General features: G+C 44.9%; 1 protein-coding gene across 1 annotated transcript in view; it reads right to left on the reverse strand.

Moving 5' to 3' along the window:
* LOC126183869 (lipase 1-like) overlaps positions 1-12899 on the reverse strand; it is a 295410-nt gene extending 282511 nt beyond the window's left edge. The window contains exon 1 of the mRNA XM_049926161.1: positions 12779-12899. Within this exon, the coding sequence (XP_049782118.1) occupies positions 12779-12865 (87 nt within the window). The 5' untranslated portion in view covers positions 12866-12899. The remainder of the gene's footprint in view (positions 1-12778) is intronic.
* Positions 12900-13748: the final 849 nt, after the last annotated feature.

Consider the following 13748-nt stretch of genomic DNA (forward strand, 5'->3'; position numbering starts at 1 on the left):
TCTGACTGATCCGACCGATGTTACAGGGTTATTACAAAAGATTGAAGCGATTTCACAGCTCTACAATAACTTTATTATTTGAGATATTTTCACAATGCTTTGCACACACATACAAAAACTCAAAAAGTTTTTATAGGCATTCACAAATGTTCGATATGTGCCCCTTTAGTGATTCAGCAGACATCAAGCCGATAATCAAGTTCCTCCCACACTCGGCGCAGCATGTCCCCATCAATGAGTTCGAAAGCATCGTTGATGCGAGTTCGCAGTTCTGGCACGTTTCTTGGTAGAGGAGGTTTAAACACTGAATCTTTCACATAACCCCACAGAAAGAAATCGCATGGGGTTAAGTCGGGAGAGCGTGGAGGCCATGACATGAATTGCTAATCATGATCTCCACCACGACCGATCCATCGGTTTTCCAATCTCCTGTTTAAGAAATGCCGAACTGGCATTCTGCTTTAGCCTTTTCCGTAAGATTTTCCAAACCGTGGGCTGTGGTACGTTTAGCTCCCTGCTTGCTTTATTCGCCGACTTCCGCGGGCTACACGTGAAACTTGCCCGCACGCGTTCAACCGTTTCTTCGCTCACTGCAGGCCGACCCGTTGATTTCCCCTTACAGAGGCATCCAAAAGCTTTAAACTGCGCATACCATCGCCGAATGGAGTTAGCAGTTGGTGGATCTTTGTTGAACTTCGTCCTGAAGTGTCGTTGCACTGTTATGACTGACCGATGTGAGTGCATTTCAAGAACGACGTCCGCTTTCTCGGCTCCTGTCGCCATTTTGTCTCACTGCGCTCTCGATCGCTCTGGCGGCAGAAACCTGAAGTGCAGCTTCAGCCGAACAAAACTTTATGAGTTTTTCTACGTATCTGTATTGTGTCGTGACCATATGTCAATGAATGGGGCTACAGTGAATTTATGAAATCGCTTCAATCATTTGTAATAGCCCTGTATAAAGATACAGGACGTGATTCAGACATATAGTTCGTGTTCTGGAGCTAAAATTAATGTAAGTAAATCTAGCATTTTACAGTTAAACAGAGGGATAGGATTCGTTGAAACAGGACCAGTTGAAGAAGTGGATACCATCTAACTTCTGGGAATACCGTTTAGCAAATGTCCTGTCAAGACAGCGGCCTAGAATTGAAAAATGAAGCTCAACAGCCTCGGAGCGATATTACGAAAGAATTCCACCCGTCCTCTAGATATGATACAAAACATCACGCTGATAAATCTCGCTATACTTCCTAAGATGTACATCGCAAGCATTTTCCCTTTGCCTTCAACAATAGGGAAACGAATTGAATCTGCTCTAGCGTGGTTCATATGGAGAGGGCGAATCCTTAGGGTAGATTATCAAACCATGACGTGGTTTAGGTCTCACCAACGTTAGAGATAAATGAAGAGCTCCGTTGATATCTAGGGCGGCAAAGGCCCTAGCAGCAGGTGATGGAAATCTCAAAAAAATGTTCAAATGTGTGTGAAATCTTATGGGACGTAACTGCTAAGGTCATCAGTCCCTAAGCTTAAACACTACTTAACCTAAATTATCCTAAGAACAAACATACACACCCATGCCCGAAGGAGGACTCGAACCTCCGCCGAGACCAGCCGCACAGCCCATGACTGCAGCGCCTGAGACCGCTCGGCTAATCCCGCGCGGCTGGAAATCTCACAGCTTACGTTGTGAACGCAGTGTCTCCTCCAGACAACAGGATGCCAGTTATGGTGGCCCGTATAAATCATAGGTTGTCGCATATTAAAACATATATTATTGAGAACAGTTACATCCGACAAAGGGTAAGGAAGTACACAAGCAAGGAAGTTTACAAAGTACTTACGGAAGATAAGCGTATAAGCAAATTAACGAAGAAATTCCCCACAATCATTTGCAGTCGAGTTTGGCAAAACATTCATGTTACAACCTTACCGTCACATGTATTGCGCTTTATACAATACCATAAGCACAAATGAGCGTCTCTTTAAGCTCGGATTGTCAAATACCGACCAATGCTTGGACTGTCAGAACACTGATACTGACGTTCACCGTTTTACTTGCGGCGCCGCCAAAGAGGTATGGCTATGGACAGGACACAAACTGGCTGTAATGAACCGCACGACTGATGACAATATAGCTCTGGAAGAACTGCTCGCTCCCACAAGATGGACTTATCCAAATCAGAAACGACTTTCAACCTATTGGCTCATGGGTAAGGTCGTAGAGCTCTGCTTGGCAATGAAGAGCAAATCTCTAGTCGAATTTCAATACGACCTGTTGCAAGAGCAGGCGAAAATTTCCCAGCAAAGAAAATGGAAGACACAGATCGGTGGCTATTTTGCCGGCAGTTTTGAATACAGCGTGACAAAGCAAAGAGCGCCGTCTACGTACACTACTGGCCATTAAAATTGCTACACCAGGAAGAAATGCAGATGATAAACGGGTATTGATTGGACAAGTATATTATACTATAACTGACATGTGATTGCATTTTCACACAATTTGGGTGCATAGATCCTGAGAAATCAGTACCCAGAACAACCACCTCTGGCCGTAATCATCAAGAGTGGTGTGTACAGTGTACAATACAGCCGTGGATATTTTGAATATCAAGAGCAGAGACTGGCGTATTGTGACGAGCCAGTTGCTCGGCCACCATTGACCAGACGTTTACAATTGGTGAGAGATCTGGAGAATGTGCTGGCCAGGGCAGCAGTCGAACATTTTCTGTGTCCAGAAAGGCCCGTAGAGGACCTCCAACATGCGGTCGTGCATTATCCTGCTGAAATGTAGGGTTTCGTAGGGATCGAATGAAGGGTAGCGCCACGGGTCGTAACACATCTGAAATGTAACGTCCACTGTTCAAAATGCCGTCAATGCGAACAAGAGCTGACAGAGACGTGTAACCAATGGCACCTCTTACCATCACGCCGGGTGATACGCCAGTATGGCGATGACGAATACACACTTCCAATGTGCGTTCACCGCGATGTCGTCAAACACGGATGCGACCATCATGATGCTGTAAACAGAACCTGGATTCATCCGAAAAAATGACGTTTTGCCATTCGTGCACCCAGGTTCGTCGTCGAGTACACCATCGCAGGCGCTCCTGCCTGTGATGCAGCGTCAAGGGTAACCGCAGCCATTGTCACCGAGCTGATAGTCCATGCTGCTGAAAACGTCGTCGAACTGCTCGTGCAGATGGTTGTTGTCTTGCAAACGTCCCCATCTGTTGATTCAGGGATCGAGACGTGGCTGCACGATCCGTTACAGCCATGTGGATAAGATGCCTGTCATCTCCACTGCTAGTGATACGAGGCCGTTGGGATCCAGCACGGCGTTCCGTATCACCCTCCTGAACCCACCGAGTCCATTTTCTACTACGTCATTGGATCTCGACCAACGCGAGCAGCAATGTCGCGATACGATAAACCGCAATCGCGATAGGCTACGATCCGACCTTTATCAAAGTCGGAAACGTGATGGTACGCATTCCTCCTCCTTACACGAGGCATCACAACAACGTCTCACCAGGCAACGCCGGTCAACTGCTGTTTTTGTATGAGAAATCGGTTGGAAACTTTCCTCACGTCAGCACGTTGTAGGCGTCGTCACCGGCGCCAACCTTGTGTGAATGCTCTGAAAAGCTAATCATTTGCATATCACAGCATCTTCTTCCTGATGGTTAAATTTCTCGTCTGTAGCACGTCATCTTCGTGGTGTAGCAATTTTAATGGCCATTAGTGTATGTAGTCGTGTCTTACTGCCTTCTCGCACTGCAGAAGGAATTTGATTCAACGAAAGCATTCTTATTCCCAATGGAAGATATGTATCCTCAAGGTTCTTTATATTCACATAACGGCTATGTTTAAAATTTCAGAAAGTTTGTTTGTTTATTTATGAGTGCTCGTCGCACGCTTAGCGCCTTTAGAATAATGTTTTGTGTTTTGGAGAAAAATAAAGGCACATTTAGCTCTTAGGCAACAGGCATGCTCGAAACCACTATTCCTGTTTGAGTTATATTCTCACAAAAGAAAAGACAGGAGACTACCTCCGTCATTGTCTGGAGCAACGACGATGCAACTTTTAAGTGTTAACTGTCGGGCGAGTGGCGCGCTCCAAGTTACGAGAAGCCGAAATAGTAAACTAAATCTGGAAAACGATGCACGGGACAATCAAGACATGACTGTGGACTCAGTGGAATCCAATCCTTCGAGAAGATAAGCGTGAAGCCGTCACTAGGCTGCAATTGTTTCCATGTAGCGAAGGTTATCTTATTTATTTATACGAATTGGCCAACTAAAGGCCACGTTACAAATTCTATTTCATGTTCACTTGTTTCTTTCTCTTCTCTCGGGCCGCTCTTCTGCCTGCTGCCATTTTTGTCAGATGTTCAGCTGTTAGTTTCCTGTTGGTCTTCGGTTTTCGAGCCTCCTGAAAAAACTCGATTTCAGTAATTGCCTTTCTGTACTTGTCCCTGTTCTCTGCGTCTATTTCTGTAAGTCCAAGTTCACCAGGGTGTTTCTTTATTCCTTGCAACCAAGAGTTGGGTGTTTTCCTCTGTTGAATTATATTGAAGATTTTCTTCGTTAATCTGCCATGTTCTCACCAGATGACCAAAGAACATCAGCCTCCTCTTTCTCATATCCGTTGTGACTGGTTTAATAAATTGGTAGATCTCCTCATTCCTCATTTTTACCCATTTTTCATCACTTTTTTGTGTCCACCAAAATCTTCCTCAAAATTACTCTTTCCTTCTTATACAGCTCATCTATTAGTTCTTTGTTCTTGAGGAAGTGTGTTTCTGCTGCATACTGAACTTCTGATCTCGTCACGGTATTGTAGTGTGATAACTTTGCATTTCGTGTTGGCATTTTTTGTTGTACAGCTTCTGTGTTATAATGTGTGCCCTCCTAAGTTTAGCTGCTCGAAGTTTGACCGCTTCTTTTTCTATGCCAGTATCCGTTATTGTTTCTCCCAAATATTTCAAGTGTTTGACCTTTTAGATACACCCAATAATTATGTGCAATTCTTTGATTTCCTTATGTTTGTTAGACATGAATTAAGTTTTTTCTTGTGATACCTGTAGATTATCTTATATTTTAAAAAAGTCGGTAGAGCACTTGGCCATGAAAGGCAATCAGGGGAAAAAAAAGCTTAGCGTTCGCACTTTGCAATTGGGTCGTGCAGAATGCGACTGTTCGAATTCCACCCACAATCATTTTTCATCGCCTGTTACATTGTTTAATTTATATGACATTGAGAGGTAATATAATGAAAAAAAACAGTCGTATATTTATGAATTTGTAGTGAATTTCATATGCTATTTGACTATTTATTATTTGTAAATAAATTTTCGAGGACGAGAGACAGGCTTGGAAAGCCCAAGTCAAATATCGATAACTAATGATGCGAATGACGTTATCACAACTTGTAATATAGTAAGTCACTATGTGCCAGACCACATGTACAATTATTCGTCGCATGTGCTCCCGAAAACACACGTTGTAGGATGATATTTGTCATGCAGACTTGGAAAACATAAACTGAAACTTCATGCAAATTTTTTACTATATTATCTCTGAAATGTCACATAAATTAAATGATATAACTCGTGATGGAAAAATCAAACAGGTTAATAAACACGTTTGACTGACAGTCGAACCTTCATCTCATTCATATTCGTCTTACGACGCTCGAACGCTAATCACTTGACTACCATGAACTCTTAACGTCCAGCACTTACGCACAGATACTTAAGGCACATAACTGATGCTTGAAACTTCTCTTGCTATTTTCTCGGAACTGCCAGAGTAGTGTACCGTAATACTTGCACGTTATGTCGTTTTAATGACCTACTAAAAGTGAGCGAAGTTTGAAGTAAATCTGTGACTCCAGCGTCGTGGCCTCCTCTTGTAAGACATAGTGAGAAAAACACTCAATTTTCTATCTGTAGAAATAAAAACGAAGTAATCCGATTATAAAAACTTTTTTTTGTCTCCAAAATACAGCATGGGTCCTTGTAGTCGGTAACTGCGAGAGACAGGGTAGTACTGTGAAACACGTTCCGACAGGCAAGCCGCGTGTTTTTGTCCTCGTACCCTCCTCCGACAGTTTCGTCAATAACAGCTCTGTCACAACCGTACCCCGTCACAATGGTAACCAGCGTACCCTACTGTTAAAATTCCGAGGGCGTACCTTATTAGAAGAGTCAGCCGATATACGAGCGAGGACGTGCTGAAAAGTAATGCCTCCGAATTTTTTACTCTATTCTCAACATCGGTTGAAGTGTTACATGCCATGCATATTACTCGGTCGACTTTCTCGCTTCACTCACGCAAGTTGTAACCCTCTGCCGCTAGAGGGCTCCAAACTGTAGCATGTAACATGGCGGTGTGTAACGTAACTACACTGAAGTGTCAAAGAAACTGGTATAGGCATGTGTATTCGAATACAGATATATGTAAACAGGCAGAATACGGCGCTGTGGTCGGCAAAGCCTATATAAGAAAACAAGTGTCTGGCGCACTTGTCAGATCGGATACTGCTGCTACAATGGCAGGTTATCAAGATTTGAGTGAGTTTGAACGTGGTGTTATAGTCGGCGCACGAGCTATGGGACACACCATCTCCGAGGTAAAGATGAAGTGGGGATTTTCCCGTACACTCATTTCACAAGTGTACCGCAAATATAAATAATCCCATAAAACATCAAGTCTCCGACATCGCTACGGCCGGAAAAGATCCTGCAAGAAGTGCAACCCTAAAGCAAATTGCTGCAGAATCCAGTGCTGGGCCATCAACAAGTCCCAGCGTTCTAAGACTGCACGACACAAAGCTTTACGCCTCGACTGGGCCCGTCAACACCGACATTGAACTGTTGATGCTTGGAAACATGTTGTCTGGTCGAACGAGTCTCATTTCAAAGTGTATCGAGCGGATGGACGTGTATGGGTATGGAGATAACCTAATGAATCCATGGAACCTGTATATCAGCAGGGGACTGTTGAAGCTGGTGGAGGCTCTGTTATGGTGTGGGGCGTGTGCAGATGGAGTGATATGGGACGCCTGATACGTCTAGATACGACTCTGACACGTACTTAAGCTTCCTTTCTAATAACCTGCATCCATTCATGTCCATTGTGCATTCCGACGGATTTGGGCAATTCCAGCAGAAAAACGCGTCGCGTCACACGTCCATAATTGCTACAGAGTGGCTCCAGGAACACTCTTATGATTTTAAACACTTCCACTGGCCACCAAACTCCCCACACATGATCATTATTGAGCGTATCTGGGATGCCTTGCAACGAGCTGTCCAGAAGAGATCTCTACCTCCTCGTACTCTTGCTTGTTCATGGACAGCCCTGCAGGATTCATGGTGTCCATTCCCTACAGTACTACTTCATTTGGTCGACTCCATGCCACGTAGTGTTGTGGCACTTCTGCGAGCTCGCGGGGGCCCTACATGATATTAATTGTTTCTCTGGCTTATGCCGGTGCTTGAGAAACAGTGTGGTGTAATGAATTTCTAACTGCGGAAAACATGCCTCCAATTGAAATCCCCAAACGTCAAAAAAGTTCAAGACCACACTATCAGCATGCAAAGCTATGCTCGCAGTGTTCTGGGATGTTCAAGGTGTTGTGCACGGTTCTGCGAGATCCTCAGAAAAATTAAAACACGAATTCGTAGAGTTAATCCGTAGATGGAACATCCTCTCATTCAGCATGATAATGTCGGGCCTCACACGAGCGCTGCGACGTCTGCAACAATCCGATGCCTTGGGTTGACTGTCATAGATCACACTCCATAGAGTACCGGCTTGGCTCCATCCCATTGCCATCTGTTTCCAAAATTTAAAGGACATCTTCGAGGACTTCACTTTGATAGTGATGAAGTGGTGCAAGCTGAGGTGAGGATGTGGCTCCGTCAACAAAGTCAAACATTCTACAGTGACAGTATCAACAAACTGGTTTTGCGTTGCGAGAAATGTGTTCGTCGTCATGGTGGGTATGTTGAGAAATAAACATGTAGACATGAAGAATGAAGATGTAGAATACATCTACATCTACATATACATACATACTCCGCAATCCACCATACGGTGCGTGACGGAGGGCACCTCGTACCACAACTAGCACCCTCTCTCCCTGTTCCACTCCCAAACAGAACGAGAGAAAAATGACTGCCTATATGCCTCTGTACGAGCCCTAATCTCTCTTATCTTATCTTTGTGGTCTTTCCGCGAAATGTAAGTTGGCGGCAGCAAAATTGTGCTGCGGTCAGCCTCAAATGCTGGCTCTCTAAATTTCCTCAGTAGCGATTCACGAAAAGAACGGCTCCCTTCCTCCAGAGACTCCCACCCGAGTTCCTGAAGCATTTCCGTAACACTCGCGTGATGATCAAACCTATCAGTAACAAATCCAGCAGCCCGCCTCTGAATTTCTTCTACGTCCTCCCTCAATCCGACCTGATAGGAATCCCAAACGCACGAGCAGTACTCAAGAATAGGTCGTATTAGTGTTTTATAAGCGGTCCCCTTTACAGATGAACCACATCTTCCCAAAATTCTACCAATGAACCGAAGACGACTATCCGCCTTCCCCACAACTGCCATTACATGCTTGTCCCACTTCATGTCGCTCTGCAATGTTACGCCCAAAAATTTTAATCGACGTGACTGTGTCAAGCGCTACACTACTAATGGAGTATTCAAACATTACGGGATTCTTTTTCCTATTGATCTGCGTTTATTTACATTTATCTATATTTAGAGTTAGCTGCCATTTTTTACACCAATCACAAATCCTGTCCACATCTTGTATCCTCCTACATTCACTCAACGACGACACCTTCCCGTACACCTCAGCATTATCAGCAAACAGCCGCACATTGCTATCCACCCTATCCAAAAGATCATTTACGCAGACAGAAAATAACAGCGGACCTACCACACTTCCCTGGGGCACTCCAGATGGTACCCTCACCTCCGATGAACACCTACCATCGAGGACAACGTACTGGGTTCTATTACTTAAGAAATCTTCGAGCCACTCAAATACTTGGGAACCAATCCCACATGCTCGTACCTTAGTTAGGAGTCTGCAGTGGGGCACCGAGTCAAACGCTTTCCGGAAGTCAAAGAATATGGCATCCGTCTGATGCCATACCTTCGCTGCGCAGTGCCGATGGCACTGTTACGAATGGAATATTCTAGAATTTGAAACACGAACAGCTGCTAGCATGAGTTTCTTAGAAGTAGATATCTTAGGGGTTGCGAAGCAACTCAAATCGCTTGATACGGGCAAGTCTCCAGGTCCAGATTGTATACGGATTAGGTTCCTTTCAGATTACACTGATACAATAGCTCCCTACTTAGCAATCTTATACAACCGCTCGCTCACCGATAGATCTGTGCCTGCGCAGCTCGCACCAGTGTTTAAGAAGGGTAGTAGGAGTAATCCATCGAACTACAGACCTATATCATTGACGTCGGTTTGCAGTTGGGTTCTGGAGCATAAACTGTATTCAAACATTATGAATCACCTCGAAGGGAACGATCTATTGATACGTAATCAGCATGGTTTCAGAAAACATCGTTCTTGTGCAACGCAGCTAGCTCTTTATTCGCACGAAGTAATGGCCGCTATCGACAGGGGATCTCAAGTTGATTCCGTATTTCTAGATTTTCGGAAAGCTTTTGACACCGTTCTTCACAAGCGACTTCTAATCAAACTGCGGGCCTACGGGGTGTCGTCTCAGTTGTGCGACTGGATTCTTGATTTCCTGTCAGGAAGGTCGCAGTTCGTAGTAATAGACGGCAAATCATCGAGTAAAACTGAAGTGATATCAGGTGTTCCCCAGGGAAGCGTCCTGGCACCTCTGCTGTTCCTGATCTATATAAATGACCTAGGTGACAATCTGAGAAGTTCTCTTAGGTTGTTCGCAGATGATGCTGTAATTTACCGTATAGTAAGGTCATCCGAAGACCAGTATCAGTTGCAAAGCGATTTAGAAAAGATTGCCGTATGGTATGGCAGGTGGCAGTTGACGCTAAATAACGAAAAGTGTGAGGTGATCCACATGAGTTCCAAAAGAAATCCGTTGGAATTCGATTACTCGATAAATAGTATAATTCTCAAGGCTGTCAATTCAACTAAGTACCTGGGTGTAAAAATTACGAACAACTTCGGTTGGAAAGACCACATAGATAATATCGTGGGGAAGGCGAGCCGAAGGTTGCGTTTCATTGGCAGGACACTTAGAAGATGCAACAAGTCCACTAAAGAGACAGCTCACACTACACTCGTTCGTCCTCTGTTAGAATATTGCTGCGCGGTGTGGGATGCTTACCAGGTGGGATTGACGGAGGACATCGAAAGGGTGCAAAAAAGGGCAGCTCGTTTTGTATTATCACGTAATAGGGGAGAGAGTGTGCAGATATGATACGCGAGTTGGGATGGAAGTCATTAAAGCAAAGACGTTTTTCGTCGCGGCGAGATCTATTTACGAAATTTCAGTCACCAACTTTCTCTTCCGAATGCGAAAATATTTTGTTGAGCCCAACCTACATTGGTAGGAATGATCATCAAAATAAAATAAGAGAAATCAAAGCTTGAACAGAAAGGTTTAGGTGTTCGTTTTTCCCGCGCGCTGTTCGGGAGGGGAATGGTAGGGAGATAGTATGATTGTGGTTCGAGGAACCCTCTGCCAAGCACTTAAATGTGAAATGCAGAGTAATCATGTAGATGTAGATGTAGTTGTAGATGTAAATGTAGATGTAGATGCCCTTCATCCATGGTTCGCTAGATATCATGTGAAAAAGGGCGAGTTGCGTTTCGCAGGAGCGATGTTTTCTAAAGCCGTGCTGATGCATGGACGGCAACTTCTCTGTCTCAAGGAATATTAATGAAGTTTGGTTTATTTAAATAGCATTAAGAGTTTTCACATAAAAAAAACCGGTGGCGTTAGTTTTCAGAACATCCTCGTATTGCGCCTCATACGCTTATCTCGTGAAAATACCGTAAAAGTAAAATTAGAGAAGTGACAGCTGTACGGGATACACCGCCACACTCCATAAGGCAGCTTGTTGGGTATAGATATACAGGGTGTTACAAAAAGGTACAGCCAAACTTTCAGGAAACATTCCTCACACACAAATAAAAAAAAGATGTTATGTGGACAAGTGTCCGGAAACGCTTAATTTCCATGTTAGAACTCATTTTAGTTTCGTCAGTATGTACTGTACTTCCTCGATTCACCGCCAGTTGGCCCAATTGAAGGAAGGTAATGTTGACTTCGGTGCTTGTGTTGACATGCGACTCATTGCTCTACAGTACTAGCATCAAGCACATCAGTATGTAGCATCAACAGCTTAGTGTTCATCACGAACGTGGTTTTGCAGTCAGTGCAATGTTTACAAATGCGGAGTTGGCAGATGCCCATTTGATGTACGGATTAGCACGGGGCAATAGCAGTGGCGCGGTACGTTTGTATCGAGACAGATTTCCAGAACGAAGGTGTCCCGACAGGAAGGCTTTCGAAGCAATTGATCGGCGTCTTAGGGAGCACGGAACATTCCAGCATATGACTCGCGACTGGGGAAGACCTAGAACAACGAGGACACCTGCAATGGACGAGGCAATTCTTCGTGCGGTTGACGATAACCCTAATGTCAGCGTCAGAGAAGTTGCTGCTGTACAAGGTAACGTTGACCACGTCACTGTATGGAGAGTGGTACGGGAGAACCAGTTGTTTCCGTACCATGTACAGCGTGTGCAGGCACTATCAGCAGCTGATTGGCCTCCACGGGTACACTTCTGCGAATGGTTCATCCAACAATGTGTCAATTCTCATTTCAGTGCAAATCTTCTCTTTACGGATGAGGCTTCATTCCAACGTGATCAAATTGTAAATTTTCACAATCAACATGTGTTGGCTGACGAGAATCAGCACGCAATTGTGCAATCACGTCATCAACACAGATTTTCTGTGAACGTTTGGGCAGGCATTGTTGGTGATGTCTCGATTGGGCCCCATGTTCTTCCACCTACCCTCAATGGAGCACGTTATCATGATTTCATACGGGATACTCTACCTGTGCTGCTAGAACATGTGCCTTTACAAGTACGACACAATATGTGGTCCATGCACGATGGAGCTCCTGCACATTTCAGTCGAAGTGTTCGTACGCTTCTCAACAACAGATTCGGCGACCGATGAATTGGTAGAGGCGGACCAATTCCATGGTCTCCACGCTCTCCTGACCTCAACCCTCTAGACTTTCATTTATGGGGGCATTTGAAAGCTCTTGTCTACGCAACCCCGGTACCAAATGTAGAGACTCTTTGTGCTCGTATTGTGGACGGCTGTGATACAATACGCCATTCTCCAGGGCTGCATCAGCGCATCAGGATTCCATCCGACGGAGGGTGGATGCATGTATCCTCGCTAACGGAGGACATTTTGAACATTTCCTGTAACAAAGTGTTTGAAGTCACGCTGGTACGTTCTGTTGCTGTGTGTTTCCATTCCACGATTAATGTGATTTGAAGAGAAGTAATAAAATGAGCTCTAACATGGAAAGTAAGCGTTTCCGGAAACATGTCCACATAACATATTTCTTTCGTTGTGTGTGAGGAATGTTTCCTGAAAGTTTGGCAGTACCTTTTTGTAACACCCTGTAGATGTAGAAGTAGATCGTCTGTTGTTTGACTGAAATTAGTAGCTTTAATACAGCGACATGCTTAGCGTTGTGTAAGTTGTGTACTCACGGTGGTGGCGCAAAGCAGCGGGTCCGCAGCGTCTGCACCCAACGGCGGTACCTGCGCGAGCGCCAGCGATAGCACTAGCGGCCACATACTCCTGCTTGACGCCGACTGCCGCTGCTCTGTCCTGCACACCTTATCTGCCGCCAGCAGTTTACGCCGCCGTCACAGCCACGCGCCGAGGACAACTGCGCTAATGTTCCCCACGGTAATAACCGCAGCCGGTCCAGTACACCGCTGATATCACGTGGAAGGAAAGCAATTACGGAACCTTGAGGAGCTCCCGACGAGATCCGCTCCGCTCGTTGTTGGGGCTGAGTTAGGTCTTTTCCCATATGCTCTGACGGGGACGCGAGCCACATCTATGAATAAGCTGAGTATCCTAGATGCATTTACAGGGTCACAATTATTGAACCATACGAAATATAATCGTCATGATTTCTGAACGGTTTGCGTCAGAACGTTCAAACTGCACGGTTGGCTGCGGGCCATGATGGCAATTAGTATGCGCATGCGCACGCGCCTTTTTGTTGTCGGCCATTTCATATGAATGGGTTCGTCAATGAGCAAAATTGGTGCATTTGGGGGACTGAGAATCCGCATTTCGCGATCGAGAAGTCTCTTCACCCTCAACGGTTGACTGTGTGGTATGCAATGTCCAGTCACGGAATAATCGGTGCGATATTCCTTTATGTTACGGTTTTATGTTACAGTGACTACCGAACGATACGTGAAGGTACTGAAAAATGATTTCATCCCCCACAATCCAAAGTGACCCTGATTTCGGCAAGATATGGTTCATTGGATTTTGCCCTCCCTATCACCTTCAGAGAGGGTGAGAGCCCGACACCACCTTGGCTCCAGGCTCCGGTTCAAATGGTTCAAATGGCTCTGAGCACTATGGGACTCAACTTCTGAGGTCATTAGTCCCCTAGAACTTAGAACTAGTTAAACGTAACTAACCTAAGGACATCAC

This window comes from Schistocerca cancellata, chromosome 4 (assembly GCF_023864275.1).
Source record: "Schistocerca cancellata isolate TAMUIC-IGC-003103 chromosome 4, iqSchCanc2.1, whole genome shotgun sequence".
Classification (NCBI taxonomy): Eukaryota; Metazoa; Arthropoda; class Insecta; order Orthoptera; family Acrididae; genus Schistocerca; species Schistocerca cancellata.